Source organism: Haliotis asinina, chromosome 7, assembly GCF_037392515.1.
Source record: "Haliotis asinina isolate JCU_RB_2024 chromosome 7, JCU_Hal_asi_v2, whole genome shotgun sequence".
Taxonomy (NCBI): domain Eukaryota; kingdom Metazoa; phylum Mollusca; class Gastropoda; order Lepetellida; family Haliotidae; genus Haliotis; species Haliotis asinina.
Genome location: NC_090286.1, coordinates 21,969,024 through 21,992,332, shown reverse-complemented (window position 1 = coordinate 21,992,332; position 23,309 = coordinate 21,969,024). Strand labels below are relative to the sequence as shown.

At 38.9% G+C, this 23,309-nt stretch overlaps 1 protein-coding gene across 1 annotated transcript in view; it reads left to right on the top strand.

Annotated features, from left to right (window-relative positions):
• The window catches only part of LOC137291413 (uncharacterized), a 38,616-nt gene that overhangs the window by 1,318 nt on the left and 13,989 nt on the right, over window positions 1-23,309 (top strand). Inside the window, exons 3-12 of the mRNA XM_067822747.1 lie at window positions 304-440; window positions 8,565-8,854; window positions 9,134-9,284; window positions 10,119-10,283; window positions 10,393-10,502; window positions 10,867-10,954; window positions 16,517-16,548; window positions 20,919-21,010; window positions 22,341-22,473; window positions 23,016-23,093. Coding sequence (XP_067678848.1) covers window positions 304-440; window positions 8,565-8,854; window positions 9,134-9,284; window positions 10,119-10,283; window positions 10,393-10,502; window positions 10,867-10,954; window positions 16,517-16,548; window positions 20,919-21,010; window positions 22,341-22,473; window positions 23,016-23,093 — 1,276 coding nt within the window. The remainder of the gene's footprint in view (window positions 1-303; window positions 441-8,564; window positions 8,855-9,133; window positions 9,285-10,118; window positions 10,284-10,392; window positions 10,503-10,866; window positions 10,955-16,516; window positions 16,549-20,918; window positions 21,011-22,340; window positions 22,474-23,015; window positions 23,094-23,309) is intronic.

Sequence of the window (23,309 nt, the reverse complement as noted above, 5' to 3'; positions counted from 1 at the left end):
ACACCAATAGTCAAATGTTCAAATCCCAGGTTTCAAGGTTTATCAGCTCCATACCTCATAGGTTTTACCCAGGTAGCAAACATTTACAACGTGCATGATTTAAGGCTCTCCTCCAATGAAGGCTGACATATCAAGGTGTGACTGTAGTATTGTTCAAACATTTACAACATGCATGATATAAGACTCTCCTCCAATGAAGGCTGACATATCAAGGTATGACCAAAGTATTGTTCAAAGTGGCCTAAATCCCAATACACTCACTCACTCACTCCAGTGTAATGTAGTTAATCGGTTTGTTTGTAGTGCCTCAGCCAAATTCCGAGAACTTTCCCGAGAGGTGACAGAGAAATCCAATGCCCTACACGTGATCAGCAATGTCAAGCAGGCCGCCTCAAAGTGGAGCAACTATGTTGCCAGGAAGAGAATCCGGAAGCCAAACAGTAAGTGTCCCTTACTTTTGTTGAAATTAGAGAGTTATGTCAAATATAGAAATGTCAAACTTACTCCCCCCAAATCACAGACTAACATACACTTTTTGAAAGATTTTGAGGTTGTTGGTTTCTTTCTATTTTCATCTTAGTTGACCGCAGAAACATGAAATGTGAATATACAAGTGTTAGTCGTCTTCTATATCTGTAATCTCGCAATACCTTTATACAGTTAAACCCTGTAAATCTGCAGACACTATGTAAACATTTTAGGATTCAGTCATATTATGTCAGTTCTGTCCTGAAATTCTGTAAATATTTGAATATTGCATAAGGTCAATATCTTCAGCATGTCACTCCATATGGAATGCCAAGTAAATAGAGTATAGCTTAGGAACACTTTATGTGGTTGCTTATTATCAATAACTTGAGCTCGTGACTGAAATAATTTGAGATTTTCTTTATGAGTAATATGTGAGCATCGATTTTATGTTTACAACCATATGTGTAAAGTGAGCCAGCGGCTTAAGTTTCACATTGAAGCCTTGAGAAACAATATGTCAGTTGAAGATTGCGAGATTTTGGTTGAAAAACACCAACTAACTGCTTTTATACCTTAATGTTCAACCAGTTAACAGGTGTGTTAAAGTCATTCTGACAGTGGGAGAAAATATTATTGTGTTGGAAAATATCACTCAGAGAGCTGAATAAACAGGATTGGCAGATCAAGAAATGTAGACTTTATTGTTAACTGAAACAAAGAATCACAGCACTTTATTTGTTTTGTGTCAGGCAGTGCTCCACAGCCCTATAGTGTTTCTTGGTTAAAACTAGTCACTGACAACCATTTCTTGTCAAAAGACTTCTGTATGAGGTGGTCTGACTTTGGACCGATGGCATGTTTCATTTCTCTTCATTCGATAGTACTGTCAGAAATAGAAAAAAAAAACAACTTTTTTTTCACGTTTATCTCTACAATTTATTTACTTGATGTGCGAAAGTGTGATTTATCTGTTAAAATAGGTTTGGCATAATGACAGTTCCAGTGTTAGGGAGATAGGAAATGCGAAAAAAGGACTTTCTGAGGAGAGATTAGTGCAGAAATTAGAAATGCAGATTTTTTAGTGTCCAAAATGACTTATTTGCAGAAGACCATAGCTGTATGCTAATTAGTGTGTGGTGATATTGTATTACAAAGGACACTTTTTAAAAGCCCATTTTGAAATTAGACTCATTATAAACAATAACTCATGTAAGAAAAATAAGAACTTTCATACTGACACCATCAAGAATGTAGCTACCATGAAGTATCTCTGTCACTGTAAAAAGAAATAGGTAGGAAGGGTCATCTCAAAGCAAAACCAGGACGGGTGAAGCGGACAATGGTTGGGGTTGGGCTGGGGATAAAGATATCAGCTAAGATATGTAGATGAGACATATTCAGGACACATGAAAAAGCACAAAATATCTTTGAGATGACCTCTTGTGCCAGTAGGCCATGCATGCATTTCATGCCAATCATGACATACCTGGCTGAGGAACCTAATTGCTGTCTGTAGTCTGTTCTGTTGTTTTCAGTAGCTATTCATACTTCTTTCTAAGTTGTGCCTGATTTTACTAGTAAAGATGCTTTTCTGGATATACTTTTACACATGCTACTGAATGCTTTGTTAGGATGAACTGAGTTATTTTAATATATCTTATTTGCAGTTGTGTAAATTTGAGAGATACAGGGTAATAGTGTCAAAACAGTTTTTTTTTCCTATTTCTGACAGTACTTAAAATGGTTTTACTGTCCTTCATAATTGACATGTATGTTTTGGTGAATTTACTACTTATTTTAGTCATGATATGACTGAAATCTTGCCGATGTGACTTTATATTTTAACTCACTCACTCACTCATTCATTTCTTTTCATGTCAGTCACTGTATTGTCTGATCCAGCCTTAAAAAGACATTGCATACTGCTGAGTACAGCATTAAACAGTGAAAAGTGTCCCTCGAACCTTCCTAACAGTTCCTGTAGTGTATTTGGCATTCTTCGGCATGTTGTTTTACAGTAGTTAAACTTCTAGATGCATGTTTCTGACAATCTGCTTATGGCGTAGACCCAAATGATACCATAGAGACTGTAGAGACTGAACTTGGTCAGCACCCTCAGAGAAATCATGTGACATCCAGAAGTTGTAAGTAGCTTCAGAACTAACAACATGGGGTTTGATTCTTCCAGGATCTTGTCTCACAACTGTTAATATGTCTGACCTTTTGAAAGCAGACGGTGATTATTCACATTTAATGATAAGAAGAACTTAAATCAGATAAAATTCTGGAAATCTGGAGTGAAATTTTGCTTTTGTCATATAACACTACCAATTCAGCCTATCTACCACAAGCCTCAATGCTTTTACACAATAGGCTTTATTGACATGCAGTTGTAAAAATGGCGCAGACGTTCACTGTGATGTCATCATATCATGGTGAGGTGTTTTGACAGAACCTTCCATGTTGTTTCAGTGTAGAATGGTGAGTTGTTATGTCATGTTTTGGGGTCCATTTATGTCATACATATGTAGTTTATAAATATGTTAGGTTGTTGATTCAGCTGTCACTTTGTTGACCAGAAGATTTTGTTTACGGATGCTATTATAAGAGAGACACAAAAGGAACAGGGCTCACTGTTTAAGTGGACATAGTATTGCTTGCACACTTCAGCTGCACTTCTGTTTGGAACATGTAAGACGTAATATACCAGCTTTTTTTGTACATTTTTTTGGTGCAAAAATTGGACAAACATGACCATACTGAAAGAATGTTTAGAAAGCTGTCATACGAAGAATAAAAATCAGAGGCATCTAAGAATAAATATTTTAACTTATGAGAAGTCTGAAAACCAAGGCTGATATCCTACATCTACACGAATCATGTCTGGTGTCAATCCGGTTAGTTGTGCTCCTCAACATGGCTGTGGTAGATGGTTTGATGCGAAGTAAGTGATGTGATGCTTGAACACATACCTACTGAACTTGCAGAATGTGGAATCTAACACAACAAATGCTGTGCTTGTCATTTGTTGCTGATTTGGAAATGCTGTGTTTGCAAAGGTGCATTTACTCATCTTCAGCACAACACAAGTGTGTGATTTCATTGCAGTTTGCCATTTCAAAACTCTCTATGTGTCTCTGTCAACTGTTTTGTTCAGTAAGGTTCAAACATCATCACTGAAAAGATGTAATCATAAGGATGTCTGCCGAGTATTAAGTACTGAGTAATCAAGATGAAGATGATTTTAATCTGTTTTTCAAACTGAAGAAAATATATGGTCAGTGAGCATTGCTGTTTACTACCATACAGAAATAACACTTCAGAGACCTGCAGGGAAATCATTCACCATTGTAACAGTGTTGTAAAAACTTATAACGGACAGTACTGAATTAACAATATGTTAAACCTCTTAAGGAGGAAACATTCATATAATGATACTCATTACTCTTCTGTAAAGTGCTAAATGTGCTCAGGTTTTAACAAATGAATGAATAGATTTGTATATATGTATTTTTCTCAATTTCTGACATAAATGACATTTCACTGATTAGGTCTATGATCATTCATCATATATTACAGCAAAGTAATGTACAAAAACTCGTGGTTCCTGTCATCTGTTGTAAAACTGGAACTGATTCACATTTTGCTTGGTGATAATGCTTTGGGGGATTGACTGTTTTGCTTTAGCTTTGCTTAACACAGTTATATATCCACAGTGAACTCAAATATATATATACCAGCAGGCATCCTTTGGTCTTAATATAATATGTACTTGTTCAGTAACTTTTCATATAGAAGTGTTGATCATATGTTATCAGCAGCTTTGTCTGTTTTGAAAGAAACAAATGTTATGTACATAGTTATACAATATACAAACACATTCCAAAGTTGTGGGAGCTTGGTTAAGGATCAAACACATACGAAACATGTTACTTTTGTTTTGTATCACCTAAACCTTTTGTTTGCCTTCACTTTCATTTACTGTTTAGACTTCAAGAGGGTGCACACAAAGCAGACACACCTGGTACACACGGACAGCTCTTTTGACGTCATCTGATGCTTTATTCCATATATTATCATGATTATGTCAGTGAGATTTCACAAGCCGATCCCTAACTTTTGAAATAATTAGAATTTCTTTCAAGGAAATATAACTGGTGGCAGTCGTTTTTGTCTCTATTTTTGCCTAGTATGTAAGACATGCACTGACCGTAATGAACCATATTAACTTACCTGAGCTAGGATGTGTTATACAGGTGCTCAGTAGGCCAACAGAGTTAACTGCTTGTAAGGAAGATTCAAAGTTACTTTCTACTACTAGCATTGTTACCTGATCATAGCCAGCCTGTACATTCAAACAATTCCTGCCCCACCCCTTCCCACCCCCACACTGCACACACCCCTCATTTCTTGTCAGTAATGTACATGTGATGACTCTCCATTATTCCTCCTGCTAAATTATTTTCTTTGTTGTCAGGTTCAGTTTCTAACTAATGCAGTTATCATGTAATTAATTCGGACAAAGTGAAAGGTTGAAATGGGGTACTTATCTACCAACATGAACCATCTTGGAACTGGTAGACCAATGGGTAACTCTTTACCAATTCAAGAATGGCATACTCGTGGACATGCTAAAACTAGTGTATAAGATAAGCCAAAAACCCAGCCAGGCATCAGTGCTTGTAACTTCAAAATGTTACCAGTCCAAATGAAATTTCACCCGACCAGACACCAATAATATATTTATTGCAGTTATTTTACCCAGGAGATGCTGAGAAACATTTGTTAACTATTTATGGCAGGTATGAACTGTGACAGCAGTGGAAGTATGTATTGTGATGTAGCATGGGCCAGCATGGCATGACATGATATAGATGGTTGAAGGATGGTGTCCAACACACAGTGGCCACAGGTCACTTGTTAACACATCGCACATGCATGGCCACTGATTGCTGACTCACTGCAATTCTGGCTGATTGTCATTTCTTGTTTTTATGTTAAACAGGAAAAATTAATCTGAAATATGTTTAATTTCTGAATGGAAGTTTGAAACTCTTTTGTCCTGTAATATTTATAAGATATATAATGTTGGATGTAGACAGTTGGATATTGTTTTCTGCCACAGTCAGCAATGTTCTTGCTGTATCATGGTGATGTTTAAGTTGTTCTGCTCAAGCCAGCATGTCAAGTGTTGCTTGCTGGGTCCCAGTAATCTTACAATAAGGGACATATTTTGCCATGAAACCCCACAGAGAACATCTCTGGTGATCTACCATTGCATACTGATTTGTCAGTCAGGATTGTCTGGTCCAGACATGATGATTTGTGGGCAGCCATTATACAGTGTTAAAGTTGCTGAGTGTGATGTTAAATAACCATCCTTCCATGGAGTTTCTGTCCATGTCGTCCATTATCTTAATACATCAGAACTATTTCTGTGTCAGCAGAAATTAAAACCCTTCATTGCGTACTACAAGGAGATGCTATTGCAGCATCACCTTTCACCAACAAAATTAAATATATCTGTAATATTAAATCTGTTCTTTCCATTTTTTTTTTCAGAGGACAAGGGTAATAATGATTTAAAATTTAACATACTCATTACAAAGTAAAAATGTCTTTATTTCTAGTCAAAGTGGTTAAACTATCCATTTATTTTTTTTCTGACTTGTAAAGTGTATCTCTTTGTTTTTGTAATGAAATGTCACAACTATGATGGCATGCCTACAATTTACCCTCTGTTCATCAATGCTAAACTAGAGAGAGTCATTCTTGGTATGTATATCCTGCAACTCACAAGTTTCTTCAGGCACATACATAGCTGTACAATAATATTATTCACTGGTGAATTGTATGGTCATTTAAAGTGACTGTTAGATGTTTATCTTGTCTTTGTGTTATCTAGTCAACTGCAGAATTACTGCAGCTCTTCATGCACAAAATGGTATACTAACAGAAAATCATTACTGTGCTTCATGTAAAGTGTAGTGAATATTCAGTCATTATGTGCAGTTTACATTAAAAAGATGTTTGTGGGAGTATGGTGCTCTTAACAACCACACAAATATCCAACTTCTGTGCTCTGCAAAGTTGGAATCATGACCTTCTAATGAATATGTCTTTCTGTACTGAAAAGTGCATTTATAATTTCTGAATAATGTCTTTATTTAACTGTATTTGAAGCACAGTACCTTTTCTCTATTTGTATCCATGGCAACGAAGTGTTAGTGATATTTACAGGTAGACAATTTCTCTGTATCTATCATAGTTTTCTGTTTGTACTCATATGATGAGAGATAGATTATACATATCAGGGAGATAATGAGGTAACCAGTAATGTGAATGTAACACCAGCATTGTTTAAATCCACCCCATTTAGTATTAAAATATCCATCCCTTTTAGCATTAATAGATTAAGCCATGTTGTGATATATATTTATCATACCATCAGTAGCAGCAAAGAAGGAAGGGTTATTTGAAAGTTTTCTTTTTTATGATTTCTTGTTGTGAATAAATGCCAACTGAAGAAGTGAATTAAAGCAGCTTGTGAACCATACCGTTTCATACCCTGTCTCTAGCTATGATTTCTATCTGTTGTCTTAGACTGTCACGCTTCAGATTTTGTCTCATGTTGTCACTTGAATCACTCAGTTGCACTTAGTAGCCATAGTTGAACGTAGTGTTTGTTTGCCTGTCCTTCCAGAACATCAACTCAACTCCCGATGAACAGTTTGTTTCATTGGTCCAGTTCCATTTCCACTTGGTTAACTTATTTCATTTAAGAACAATGGTCCCTGCATAACTCCCATGAATCATTATACCTCAAATGTTCTTTGCTCATTTTAAAACCTCTTTCTTGACAAGACAATAGCAGTGACATGAGTATTGACTGTGGGTTGAGAGTGTAGTTAAGGAGTGCCTCAATCTTTATTTTGGCAAACTAGCACATTTCATGGCTACATGCATGTATATGTCTATAGAACACACACACTTGTAATACCATTTGTATACTATACTACAACACAACACACTATAACCCACCACAACATAAAATGCCATGTCATTCCTCACCAGTGCCACACCACACCACACCACCACCACGCCATTCCACGTCACACCACACCACGCCATTCCACACCACACCACACCACCACCATGCCATTCCACACCACACTACACAACCGCCATGCCACGTCACATCATGCCATGCCACCACGCCACCACACCTCACCACACCACCATGCCATGACACCACACCACCATGCCATGACACCACACCACCATGCCATGACACCACCAAACCACACACCACCATACTGTGCCACTATGTAACATGCCACATCCCCACACATGCCTCGTCATTCCACACCACCTTATGCCGCCACCATCGCCTCACCATATCACACTACAGATGGTGAGTCTGTTATGCACATATTATTTGGTGATGGAAACAGCTATTGCATTTCAATATATCATTTCTGGGGACTTGTTTTAAAGAATTGTGTTTAACACCAGTGATACGTTTGGTTATGGTAACAAAACTATGGTTATGGTGGTTTACATCAACTTTGTTTCTGAGAATATATGTTCTCAAATAAGTTACATCCAAGTGATTGGTAGAAGAATAGATCAAGTTGAGTAAGTGTTTACACATCAACTTTGTTTTTGAGCAAAAATGATGCACCTTGTCACATGATCTGTCATCAACAGACTGCTAATTTGATAAGATGCTGTCTTGTCCCGAAGAACACATAATGTTCTCTGTGTTACATGAAGTGATCCACCGGTCTGCAAGTGATGCTATGTTTATTATTTATGACAATCTACCGTATTATCTGATAGCAATGTATCCAACTTTGTTAACATATTTGATGTTTTGTATGATTTACATTGTCAACCATTTGGAACATTTTCTTAGAAATGTGAAAAAAATCTTTTGATTTCAGTTTTACAGTTAGATTTGAATAACTTAGATAATTATCTGAGCAGACATATATGTAAACAAGTGAGTTAGCTCATTCCTCCATTCTTGCTGGTACTTGGAGGTGAGCACATTGTCTTCAGTTCAATGGCCTGTGTGGATCTGTTTAAAGCGCATGGGGATGAAGATGACAATGAAAAGCCAAAGACTGGCGGCATCGGCCTGGATGACATCCACAACGAATTTGCCACGCCTGGGTCAGAAACAATACGCAGTGTGGGCAAAGGTCACAAGGAACAGATGATGTCAATAGCTAGCAACAGGGCTTTGATTCAGTATTTCGCCAAATTGGGTCAGTCTTCTGAGGATGAGATGCTGAATTTGGACTTTGTGGACCATCTCCTCAGGAGTGGTGCTGACATCAACTGTTGTGACAAGTATGGGCAGACCATATTACATGAGGTAAGTGTAACAGACCGTATTACATGAGGTCAGTGTAACAGACCATATTACATGAGGTCAGTGTAAAAGGCCATACTTTGGTGTTGAACTCTGAAAAGTCATGTCATTCCAAAATGTTGCCTGAAAATGCAAAGGCAGAGTGATACAGTCTGGACGCAACACACACATCCTTATGCTATGTTTCCCATCTTGAAACTTTCAAAAGAATGTCATATACCATGGTATCCTTGAAGATTGGCCTTTATCTGTTTGCCTTTGAGATGTTATATTTGACTTCAGGTTGCCCGTCACTGGCATTGTGATGTAGCAAGGTTCCTGTTAGAGCATGGCGCCAACATCAACCAGAAGGACAAATATGGCCGCTCTCCACTCCACGTGGCAGCTGCAGTGGACTACCCTATGATGGTGATTCTTCTGATAGACCGGGGAGGTGAGTGTGGAGATCTTTGTCAAGTTTCTTCTCAGTTCAAGGACATTGTGGTAAGAGAAATATTATATGGAGCTATATGGCAGAGTGCATGCATGAAACATAAGTTATCATATATCTTCTGTGACCTGTGCTTGAACACAGTGAATAAGTGGATCAGGTAGGCAAGTTCGCTGACTTCACTGACTGGTAGTTGATTACGTGTCTTTGTTCAATGTTGTCTAACATCTAGAGACAAAACTCATCATATCATTCATTGGTGAATGTAGTCCCACTTATCTGCTGACAACCATCAGTTTTGTGGAACATAAGTGCTCAGCAATGTACAAGAATTATGGCAATAGTAAGTCACGATAGTGTGTTGCGATAGAGTATTGCTATTGCAGTAGTTGTTTCACCCTCCATAGTCACCCCTAATGTTAGTGGAAGTTTTATTTTTCAAGACACATATCATCTTAGGAATGTTCCCCAAAAGCAAACATTGCACATTTTGTTTTGAATCATAAGTCTCATGAATACTGTATTTGCCAAAATAATTGGTAATTTGGCAATTAATTTGACAATTATGCAAAGATGTGAATAAATACTTCCTCTCCAAAGGGCAATAACTCTATATAGAACTTTCATAATGAAATGGCCAAATGGGAGTCATGCCAGAAGGAGTTGTAGGGTCACCATGGTGAGCATGGAATTTGAGAGCACAAGCTGAGTGGAGCGACCATGGGTCTAGATCTTGATATTGATACCTTATATTTTGTAATTTTGACAAACCAACTCTGTAGTTGGTAGTAAGAAGATTCCTTGCATGTTAATTTATCTTGTCCAATGATGTTCTAGCTGACAAGGAGGCACGCACATTAAAGGAGGAGCAAACACCAGTTCACTATGCAGCAAAGAATGATGCTGTCAACTCCTTGAAGGCTCTGGTGAAAAGTGGCTGCCTTTACAAATGGGTGAAGGACTACAAGGGGAGAACACCTATACATGTCGCTGCTGAACTAGGTAGGACAGCACGATGTCTGGCTTTGGAAACAGTGGAATTTCTTTGCTTAGGACTTATTACATGGACAGTCAGTTTACCAGGTTCTAAATGAGTATATTGTGTTGTCAGATCGCAGTGAGTCAGCACGTCTGCTGCTGGAGCTGAATGCTCCAGTTGGGGTCAGTGACAACAGGGGGCAGAAGGCCATCACGTGGATGATCACCAAGATGGCACCCGTGGTATGATCTTATAATTATGTCATAAAGCATGTCATTGTTGTTTTCCATTAAAGAAGATCAGGACATCGAATAGTATTATTGGTGTGTATTTTCTAGCATATCATCCAGCACCCAAGCACCATTAGGAAATGTTGATTTTGATTTTTCAGCAGAAACATTCATGAAAGCATACACCTTGTAGTTACTAGATGTCCTTATTTATCTCAGTCATCTTCCAAGAAACCATGAAGTATTTTTTGTGTCTGTTACAACCGTAAAAGATGAAAGTGTTATCTTCTAAACATTCAAGATATGCATGACTAGCTATATTTGTATGGCGTATATTCAGCTGTCCTTTTATTATTGAGAACATATATATTTCCAGGCAAGTGAGGCTCTCAAACAGTTCCGCTCGACTGACCGACCGAACAGGAAGCAGTATTATTACCTCAACTTACTGGTCCAGGACAGAAGTATGTATATTGATGTCTGTAGCCAGCCTGTCATAGTGGAATTATTAATGAGCACCAGTAGTGTCTGGGCTCCCTAACACTCTCTGTACAGCAGCACAGTACACATCTATGGGAAGGCGGGCATTGTAGCACTCTCTGGCACAGTAAAACTTCATTTCCATTTTAATATACAGAATAACTGACACTTGGAGCCGAAATTATGTTGGATGTTTTTACACTTATGAATCAGATCTCTTCATTTAATATTAATTTATAATGTGTTCTATTTCTTTCATATTTCTAAAAGTATTTCAATCTACAAAGTGTATGATCTTCTATTAGTTTAAATGAATGGGTATATTGTGTTTGTTAGAAAGCACTTGTCTTGATCTTGCTTTCTCTCCTTGTCTTTCTCTGGAACTGAACCAAATAGCAACTGTATAATACGCTCACTATAATATGTTGTAGCAACAAGGAAGATGTTGTCATATAGCATCAATGGTAATGTTTAAAGTTAAATATTTTCTTCCGTAATGGTGTGTACTGCTATAGCATCGGTATGCCCTCTTTAGTGTTAACACACTACGTTGCAGTATGTGTATGCCCTGGATAAACACTTACAGACATTGCCATGTGCCATGTACTAAGTGAAATAATATACACTTACTCATTATAGATTATATTAGAGTTGTCACAGCATCCTGAAGTAATATGCTACAATGATGTTACCTGGCAAAAACCTCACATTCTTATTACTGTAAATGGGAATGAAAGGTTAGCAATATTGAAAGGCTACTTATTTTATTTTTTCTTTCAATTAAATGCATAAGAGGTACATTTTTCTTAAATAGTTTGAAATACATGGACATTGTTTGGAAAAACAAACCCATTATTAAACCTATTACACAGTGATCGAGTTATACCTGTTTAAGGTCAGATTGTGGTGAACAAGCTTAGTTTAAAATTCGATGAACCAGAAACATTTTCAGTAATGGTTCTTAGCCAAGTATATGAACTCTCTACACTGCTGTTGTCAGTAGATCCTAAAATATTCCCAGAAACAGTTGTGTAAATTTGGCTCTTATTTGGGGTGCTTATAAACATATTACATATTACAAGTTGGTGAAGGGGTGTTTATTAGGATGCTTATTATGATTAGATAATATTTATCTCCAGTGACTCAGGTGAAATGTATCTGTCAGAGTTAGATTACACTAGTCTGTATACTTTAAAATGCATTCTCAGTCTCATTGGATGTGTGTTTTGATATTGAATGTTGTGACTGCCATTGCTTCTGTTGACTTCACTGATTGTTTTTGTTTATTTAGGAAATGGTAAGTACACCCTTAGATCACATGCAGTGGTGGTGAGACCCCTCCTTCGTGTGGTAGCATGCTTGTGTGTTGTGTTGTTTTGTTTCGTAACATTAACCGTGTAAACTTTGTTGCAGGCATGTTATCACATATCTCACTATGTTCCAGAAAACTGGGCCTAGATTTTCAAAGTTCTCTTAGTGCTAAGATAGTCATAAGTGTCATACATTAATATTAACTTATGACTTTCTTAGCATTATGAGAGCTTAAAAAATCTAGGTCCTGGTCTGATATTTCAACATTAAGGTCTAATTCAAGCAGTATGGAGATGGGAATGTTCCATTATAAATGATGAGGAACAGTGTGAAAATTAGACTCAGTTTTCTAGAACATGGTGCTTTTACACAAGTCAAAATTTCATGGTTTCAGTTTGTTACACCTCCAACTCTTAACTGCATTAGTAAGTTCTGGAGGATGTGCTCAATGGCATATCGATGTTGTTTTGCATGCAAATTTATTAACCTTTTTTAGAGGATGTTTTCTTCTTCTTTTACATGAATCACTCTTCTGAATGGAGATAGGAACTATAGCTGGCTAAATGAGATTGCTAAAGGCAGTCAATCGATGCTTCTGATATCTGACTTGTGGCCCTACTCAGTATAGTGTCAGTGCTGTGGTAGTTTATGTTATAAGGTATTGTCATGGTTTGACACAAATAGCAGACTGGGTCTGTCAATACTGCAGTTTTTTCACCAAGTTTCTTCCATTTGGTTGTGAGTGGATAGTACTGCTACTCAACTCCATTGCTTCAGATAAGAAAGTACTTTATTGTCATTGGTTATCAAGATAATGATGTGAGTTGCCTCCCTTTGGTATTGGTTGAAGTAGGTTCTTTGCATATAGTCCTGCCTCTTTAAGGCAGGTAGTTTATTTGAAGCTGATTTAATTCCACAGTTTTGACAGGATGTTTTGTGGAGCATCACGATGAATGTATTGAATGTGGATCATGTTTTTCTTCGCATAATCAAAATTTGGTTGTCATGGACTGTTATGCAACAGTCCATGACTTGTGCTACTCTCACAGGGCTGTGCTTCGCAAAGTGACATCTGTCATATGATCAACAAAATATGAAATGCTAAAGTAAATTTGAGTAATTTGAGATAAATTATTACAAGGCATATAGACTTACGAGGGTTGGCTGAAAAGTTCTCAGCCTGAGTGGTTTTCCCCCACCAGGTAGAGACAGGTGTTTGCCACCAATGAGGACAATCATTTAGTGAATCATAGACACAAGAACTACAAATGTACTAATAGTTTTATCTCAACTACAGCTCTTTTGGTAAACCTACCCTCTGAAATCATCAGAAATGGACAAAACTGAATACAGGGCAGTCATCAAGTACTTGCAAAAGAAAGGGATGTCCCCAACACAGATACATGCTGACATGGTCTCCACTCTAGGGGATGATGCTCCTTCATTTTCCACAGTAAAGAAGTGGGCTGCAGAATTTAAGCGTGGCAGACAAAGCCTTGATGATGACCCACGCTCAGGAAGGCCTTCAACAGCAACCACTCCAGAAAACATCACGTGAGTGCTCGATATGTTGATGGATGATCGACGATTGACTACTCGACATATTGCTAGTGTAGTGGGCATCTTTCATGAGAGGGTTGAGCATATTATCACCAACGAATTAGGAATGACTAAAGTTTCTGCAAGATGGTTGCCAAAGCTCTTGACAGCAGAACAGAAACGTGTCAGGTTCCAGATGTCCCTTGACAATTTGCGTCGTTTCGAAGCAGATCCCGATGATTTTGTGGTACGATTTGTAACCATGGATGAGACCTGGATACATCACTTTCAACCAGAAACAAAACTACAGTCAAAACAGTGGAAGCATCCTGATTCACCAGTTCCGAAGAAAGCCAAGTCTGTTCCTTCAGCTGGAAAGGTGATGGCATCAATCCTTTTTGATTCTAGGGGTATTCTGCTCATTGATTATCTTGAAAAAGGTCAAACTATCAACGGCAGATACTATGCTGATCTACTGAACCAGTTGCGAGAAGCAATAAAAGACAAACGACAAGGGATGATCGCTAAAGGTGTCCTCTTCCACCAAGACAATGCGCCTGTTCACAAATCGGTGGTGGCCATGTCAACAATCCGCACTTGTGGCTTTGAACTCATTGACCATCCTCCTTATTCACCTGATTTGGCTCCTTCTGACTTCCACCTGTTCCCCAAAATGAGAGAGGAATTCACCGGTCGCCATTTTGCAAGTAATGATGACGTCATTTCCGCTGTGACTGATTTTTTTAGGGTAGCTGAAGAAGATTTCTTCCTGACCGGGATTCGGGCCTTGCAGCATCGCTGGCAAAAGTGTGTGAACTTGGAAGGGGACTATGTAGAAAAATAAATTACAAACGTGGACTTTGTAACATTTTTTCACAGTGAGGCTTAGAACTTTTCAGCCAACCCTCGTACCATTGAATTGTCTTTTCTGTATTGGTAAACATTATTGACAAAAAAATCTGTGTCTTTTTTTGTACAATTAACCAGAAGTAACAGTTTAATTTTTCAAATGGAGATATTTTACTTGCAACTGTTCATATGTTTGAAATAATAATAAGTTCTGAAAGAACTTAAGTTGCTTCTTGGCATTTTTATGTGTTGTCAAAGACTCGTGCTCTGACTACTACAAATCACTGAAAACAACTTGCAGTATCTCAGTTGTTCAGTTTGGATGAGATTAACTATTGCTTGTTACCAACAGCTTCAGTTCAGCAAATACAAGCAGCATGTATCCTTGCTTTTGGGCCCAGGGTAGCTTTCATAAGCCAGAATATACCTTGATTGATGCTTTAAGTGGTATATGACTGCTTTTCAATACAGACATATTTTACAGCATGATTAGTCAATTATGCTGTCTGGATAAACACAGCTACTTGTGGGACAGGAAATATTTGATGATCCTAGTATACAGACTTAGCTATCGAAACATTTGTTATTTACACATTTGCATGGTTGTGCATGATTTCTGTTAAGTTTTTGTGGAATGTTCAGCAACTATCTTTGCTGGACTCTTTCCTTGGAGCAACCTTTCACTCTTTTTTTTTTTAAAGATTTTAGTTCCAAACTTTTTTTCACAGATGCATGACCCGTATGGGCTTCTTCTGTATGTTTTACTGGTTTACTATCAAATTATGACATTCTGTTCCTAGATTACTGGAAGACAAGTTCACTGCCAAACACTTAGGTATAAATTGGTTGTGTCCTTTGACATATTTGGCCCCAGTTCTTGTTATGTATGAGGATATTGCCTGTTGCTGCTGGGACATTCATGCCATAGGTGGCCATTAATTGCCACTGTCTGGCATGTTGAGAATCAATCCTCATTTGTGCTTCAGATCCCTAACTCTTACTGGCCTATATCCCATTGACTTCCTCTACCCCATTTCAAAACTAAACCAAATTTGAAATTGTTTCCTGGGTATTTTTTTATCTTTTATGGTATAATTGTGTAAACCCCTTTTTCTCAGACATCTGTTTCTTTTTGTATAACTATCCATATCCACATACCGTAACAATTTATTGGAATATGTTCATCACATTTGCTCTGTCTTTTTCATTTTCACCTACAAATTGAAATCTAATGGGGAAGCATTGTATATGTAGCTGTAACTACACTTTATGTCATCTTATAAAGCCTAGATTTTCTAAACTCTTAGCACTATGATGGACGTAAGTTAATGTTAATGTATGGCACTTATGACTATCTTAGCGTTAGGAGAGCTGTGAAAATCTAGGCCCTGATTGTTATCACTAAGGTTTACTCTTTTGTGTGAATGAGTGTTGAGGTAGCCTAGTGGTTAAAGCATTCACTCAGCTAGGTGTACACCTGGGTTCAGTTTCCTACTTGTGTAGAGCCTATGAGGCCCTTTGCTGGCCCTTGCAGGATTGTTGCTAGAAGCAGTGTTAAATCATAGTCACTCCTACTCACCCACACACTTACTTACTTATGTGTAAAGGAGGGTAGGAAACCTGACAGTGGTACTGAAGGTAGAACACAATTCCTTCTGCTGAATTAACTTTCACCTGAGAGCAGTTATTAGATGTAGCTCACTGATGCATAGATGTTCTTAAGTAGAAACTGTGGACATTCCTTTTGTGAATTTTACCATGCATTTTAAAGATGTAGATTTCATTTTGGTATCTTCTGCAATTGAAGTTGTTACATTTCTAACTAAATATTATCCATCTTTTTGCAGAACTGGATCCTGGTGGCCACACACAGACACCTGTAAGTCTTCCCAAGCAAGTTTGCAGTGACGTGACCTCCCCCTCCCCCTTGATATATCTCATCCAACTTAGCTCCTCCCCTGTAGTGATGTACCTCACCCCTGCAGTGACGTGAGCTCTCCCTCCCCCTTGATATATCTCATCCAACTGAGCTCTTCCCCTGTAGTGGTATACCTCACCCCTGCAGTGACATGACCTCCCCCTTCCCCTTGATATATCTCATCCAACTGAGCTCCTCCCCTGTAGTGGCGTACCTCACCCATGCAGTGACGTGACCTCCCCTGTAGCGGTGTACCTCACCCATGCAGTGAGGTGACCTCCCCCTCCCCCTTGATATATCTCATCCAACTGAGCGCTCCTCCCCTGTAGTGGTTTACCTCACCCCTGTAGTGACGTGACCTCCCCCTTGATATATCTCATCCGAATGAGCTCCTCCCCCGTAGTGTGTACCTCACCCATGCAGTGACGTAACCTCCCCTGCAGTGGTGCACCTCACCCCTGCAGTGATGTGACCTCCCCCTCCCCCTTGATATATCTCATCCAACTGAGCTCCTCCCCCATTGTGTGTACCTCACCCCTGCAGTGATGTGACCTCCCCCTCCCCCTTGATATATCTCATCCAACTGAGCTCCTCCCCCATAGTGCGTACCTCACCCCTGCAGTGATGTGACCTCCCCCTCCCCCTTGATATATCTCATCCAACTGAGCTCCTCCCTTGTAGTGATGTACCTCACCCATGCAGTGATGTGACCTCCCCCTCCCCCTTGATATATCTCATCCAACTGAGCTCCTCCCCCATGGTGTGTACCTCACCCCTGCAGTGATGTGACCTCCCCCTCCCCCTTGATATATCTCATCCAACTGAGCTCCTCCCTTGTAGTGATGTACCTCACCCATGCAGTGATGTGACCTCCCCCTCCCCCTTGATATATCTCATCCAACTGAGCTCCTCCCCCATTGTGTGTACCTCACCCCTGCAGTGATGTGACCTCCCCCTCCCCCTTGATATATCTCATCCAACTGAGCTCCTCCCCCATAGTGTGTACCTCACCCCTGCAGTGATGTGACCTCCCCCTCCCCCTTGATATATCTCATCCAACTGAGCTCCTCCCTTGTAGTGATGTACCTCACCCATGCAGTGATGTGACCTCCCCCTCCCCCTTGATATATCTCATCCAACTGAGCTCCTCCCCCATAGTGTGTACCTCACCCCTGCATTGATGTGACCTCCCCCTCCCCCTTGATATATCTCATCCAACTGAGCTCCTCCCCCATTGTGTGTACCTCACCCCTGCAGTGATGTGACCTCCCCCTCCCCCTTGATATATCTCATCCAACTGAGCTCCTCCCCCATAGTGTGTACCTCGCCCCTGCAGTGATGTGACCTCCCCCTCCCCCTTGATATATCTCATCCAACTGAGCTCCTCCCTTGTAGTGATGTACCTCACCCATGCAGTGATGTGACCTCCCCCTCCCCCTTGATATATCTCATCCAACTGAGCTCCTCCCCCATTGTGTGTACCTCACCCCTGCAGTGATGTGACCTCCCCCTCCCCCTTGATATATCTCATCCAACTGAGCTCCTCCCCCATAGTGTGTACCTCACCCCTGCAGTGATGTGACCTCCCCCTCCCCCTTGATATATATCATCCAACTGAGCTCCTCCCCCGTAGTGTGTACCTCGCCCCTGCAGTGATGTGACCTCCCCTTCCCCCTTGATATATCTCATCCAACTGAGCTCCTCCCCCATTGTGTGTACCTCACCCCTGCAGTGATGTGACCTCCCCCTCCCCCTTGATATATCTCATCCAACTGAGCTCCTCCCCCATAGTGTGTACCTCACCCCTGCAGTGATGTGACCTCCCCCTCCCCCTTGATATATATCATCCAACTGAGCTCCTCCCCCGTAGTGTGTACCTCACCCCTGCAGTGATGTGACCTCCCCCTCCCCCTTGATATATATCATCCAACTGAGCTCCTCCCCCGTAGTGTGTACCTCGCCCCTGCAGTGATGTGACCTCCCCCTCCCCCTTGATATATATCATCCAACTGAGCTCCTCCCCCGTAGTGTGTACCTCACCCCTGCAGTGATGTGACCTCCCTAATCACAAGGCCACAAGTCTTGAAGAATTATGATGGGTCACATGCTGCAATTAAGCATCTTGTTTTTCCAGTGTATCATATCTGTTGTAATCTGTACATCTGTTATACATTCTGTTTTAATCAATAGCATTGACCATGTACTTCTGACTGGTGTAATTGTGTTGATATTATACATGACACATCATACCATTATTTACCTGTATTTCAGTTGTTTTTCAGGTGGCACCAACTAATTCTATTGTCTTTTTTCTGTGTTACTTATAAGCTAACAGATGGGTGAGGTGGACAGGAGACACTCTGATAACCCCATGATAGCCATATGTCCATGTGTCTATAGGTCCATTTGGCCATATGTTCATGTGTCCATTTGTCCATATGTTCATGTGTCCTTGTCTCCATATGCCCATGTGTCCTTGTGTCCCTGTGTCCATGTGTAGGTCTGTGTAAATCTTGTACCCCTCTTGTATCCATTGTTATGTCCTTTCTCTGTGAAGGTATTGATGGGAATGTCCCTGTACAGTAGTCTGTAGTCCATACAATTTTATGCCTTAAGGATAAAAGGCTTTAACAGACTTTCTATAACATGCTTAGTGAACGTATCTGAGTGGGGATATATTTTTTCTTGTGTTACATGACTGAAATTTGGGATTTTTTTTGGAAATAGTAGATTCTAGTTTACTAGTTGTATTGTTTAGATGGATCTGATTACTGATACATTTTTTGAGATGTTAACTTGATTAGATTTTCAAGTTATGCTAAGCAAGGTATTAAATCCTTTTGATGTTAATGAGTTTGACATTTGACTCTTCTTATGTTAATAATAGGCCTTTTTTTAGTTTTTAGAAGTAAACAGTACATCCAGTTTGGATCCTAACTTGAGTGCAGAATAATTCCTATCACCCCAATGTTTTCTCAATTTCACCAGCTATGAAATTAGTTAAAAAGTGTTGAAAGAATTCTGTCCTCAAAAGTTTGCTGTGTGAAATTTTGAATTTTAACCAAATGATTAAAATGGTGTTGGTGACATGTATTTCAGTGTCATTGTCAGTGTCTCAAGGGGTTTTGTAGATGACGTTATCAGCGTTATTGCATGTCCTCTGTGCATGTTGTGCAGTGCATGTGTATGCTTGTGCGTGTGTGTTGCAGCTGCAGGTGATGGTGCAGTACTCCCAGTTCCACCTGATGATGCAGGATAGCGTCAACAGACTCATCACGGTCATGTGGAGTCGGTTCGGAGCGTATGTTTGGGCCCAGCTCTGTCTGCTGCTTACAGATAGATGTGCCATAGTGCAGCTAACATTTATAGTCAACTTATACAAACTACTTTCCCACAGACTGATATTCTAGATGTACTCAAGATATATAGCTGAATGCGTGATATATGTTGTTTCATCTAAATAACAACAAAAACAGATAAGCTTGTAAACACATTAGAGAAATTATCCAAATTATCTTAATCCAGTTGTTAACTGGATTCATTTCAGAAGTATTGATGTGAGTGACTTTCACTGTGGCATGAAAATACAGCATAGGATTTAGTTGGGCTTTTAATTGTGTGATAAATTACTTGCTGGACGAATGAGAACTGGGTTCTTTGTCTGCATGGTTAATTGTTTTGGTTTTACTTAGCAGGACGTTGAAGAAAAAGAACATTATGTAACTGTGAGTCTAATATTTGTGTAGTCAAGATGTTTCTCACTCTCACTGTAGCAACAGCGTGTTAGGTTAATGTTATTTTGCGATTTTCTTCATATCTACCTACTCAACAATGATTGTTGAACAAGAAAATAAAACAAAGACAAATGGTAGATGTAAAATAGGATTCAGGCTGAGGTGGTGTTTTTACTGCACTATTACACTCACTGTGATGTTTGTGACAAACTGTCTGTTTTTGGTGTTTATTTGGCACAGGAAATGGTTCATGATTCACTCTCACCAAGGCCTCAACAAGTTGATTGCAAGTTTCTCAGATATTAACTATTTGGGTGAAATGATAAAATGTCTCTGTCAAAATATCAATCATATGAAAGTTATTTGAGGATTGTATCAAAAACGTGACAAAACAAATGAACAAGTCAATGATTTTTTGTGGCCATGGTATGTTGGATTGTGTACAGTGTGTCATTAACCCGTTATGCAGCAGCGCAAGGAATAGATGGCTTTCCAGGGAATAGGAATTTCATATGGATTTCTTTCAGGTAGACTAATGCAGTTTTAATCCTACATAGAAACTAACATAGACAACTTTTCTATTTTGAATGCGAGTAGTTGCAAGTCGCAACCAGTTATCGCCAACACGATCTTCTTATGTCGGCAGTCTTCACAAAACTTATTGAGACTATGTGGATGAAATTTGGCAGGTTAGTGTCTACAGCATTTCTAGATGTTGCTGCTTGACTCAACATTCTTATCTGTCAGATCTCGCATGATTGTTAAGGTAGCTAATTACGTGACATGCAAGTTCTTATCTGTACAAAATGGCCTCCATTGTGAATCAGATGCAAGTGACCTGGCTGGTGATGTGACAGTCTGTCTGTACACAGCTTGGCTCCTGTTCCTGGTCAGAAAGCAGATTATAATTGGAGGATTTAGACGTGGAAAAAAAAGTGAGACCACATCAAGTGTGAAACTATAAAGTTTATGTTTTAGAATTTTCTTTGACACGTTACCACCAAGTAAGGAGCAGATAATACAGTATATAGCTGGATATTGCTATATTTGTGTCCATAGCTTTGAGTGCCCTTTGGCTGTTGAAAGTCTCACTGACACAGGCCCATCTTTAGTGGTCTGTTTGAAGTAGAGAGCCAGTTCCCACTGCTTGTCTTAAAGGTGACTGAAGTGACTACTTGGTAGTGACTGAGAGCATGAATAGGATAAGAGTTTTGGACTGATAGCATGAATAGGATAAGAGTTTTGGACTGATAGCATGAATAGGATAAGAATTTTGGACTGCTTCGTTCCAGCAGAGATTACTACTATGATCAAATGTTTTGTCTTACCTAATGTTAAATTGTTTACTCATCTAGAATAATATTTAGAATGTTAAAATGTTATTGTCAGGGAGAGGCCTGTGATCACTGTTCAAGTCAGATTCTTTATTGTATTCCTAGGATCACCAATTTTTAAAGAAGTAACAAATTAATATAATCTCTTGTGACTACTTATTAACCCAAAATGATACAAAATTTTTAAAATTTCAACCCAGTAAAAATGTTAGTGTTTTATATCTCAGGCCTCTGCCATATGATATAACGGTTTAACATAGACTCTGCTGGTGTATTTCAAACAATTGAAAGAAATATATTGGTATTCTATGCAGGACCTATAAACTCACAGTGGTAATTCCAGTGCACAAACATAGATATATTATATAACAAGACCCCTAACCACTAATACACTGACTGGAAATAAGTATGTGTTGAGAGAGTCAGCCATTTCACGTCATCATGTGCAACAACAATCAGTATGCCTTAGTTATTTAAATAATATGTGTATGGAATTTTTTCTTTTTTTCATAAATACTGAAACCTTTAGTATGACAAATGTAAATGTGATATTATATAAACTGAGTATTTCAGTATGTTGTTTGTCAATTACATGTATGTAAAAACATAAAAATGTGTCTTATTTCCAACACTTTTCCTATGGAAATATTGTTGAAGCTACAGTTTTATTATGTATGACTTTCAGACGGGGTGCATGGATCAATTTACTTATCAACTTTGTTTACATATGCCTTTGGTCAGCCATTGGCATTCTTGTTGAGTATGATCAAAGGCACAAGTATATTTGGCCTACACAGTGGTGGAGAATTGTTCTTCTGGTAAGTAGCAGACGTTATTGACTGCAATCTTGAATTTTGTTCAGATTGTGCTATAATCATGCAGCTCTTTACATACGTTGCAAAGATAAGGGTCAGGTCTTTTATTAAAGAACATCTAAATCATAATTTGACTTTGTTTATTTCTTCATTTAGTCCATATTTAACATTTTTGGGGTATAATTTACATAATTAACATTTTGGGGTATAATTCTGTAATAAGAAACAGTAAAGGTGTGGGTCAAAAAGTGGACCAATGTTTTGCAAATATCATGAATATGTCCATCTGTTTATATAATGAGCGGCCACTAAGAGTGTTCTTGTGGACTCATGGTACAAACAGGTCTCAAGCAGCATATTCTTGTAAGAAGCAGTGAGATGAGCATGTTATTATACCCCTGTGATGTAAATGCTTCTCAGCTGCTGGTTTGTTTGGTCCAGATTCGGTTAGATATTTGCTGCTGTATTATAGCTGGACTAGTCCTGGCTGATGAGTTAGAGACATTCAGTCACTGTAGACTGTGATCGTATGCTTGATTCTTCAGCTGACAGCCATAGGTTTTACAGTGTGGCAGGTGTATGAAGAAGTGAGGGAATTCTTCAGATCTAAAAGATCACACTCGGTGAGCTCATATACAAAATTATCAGTAAATTTTACAAAATGTTGAGTAACACTTTGAGTTAGAGATGAACATGCTGCTAGTTTAAGAATGTTATTTAAAATGAGATTAGATGGTTTCAACAGATGTATTGTACAGATTATTAGGGGATGGAAGTTTGGTGTTCTCATGTTATTAAAATTTGTTAAAATATTTGTCTATCATACGATGTTTTTAAAA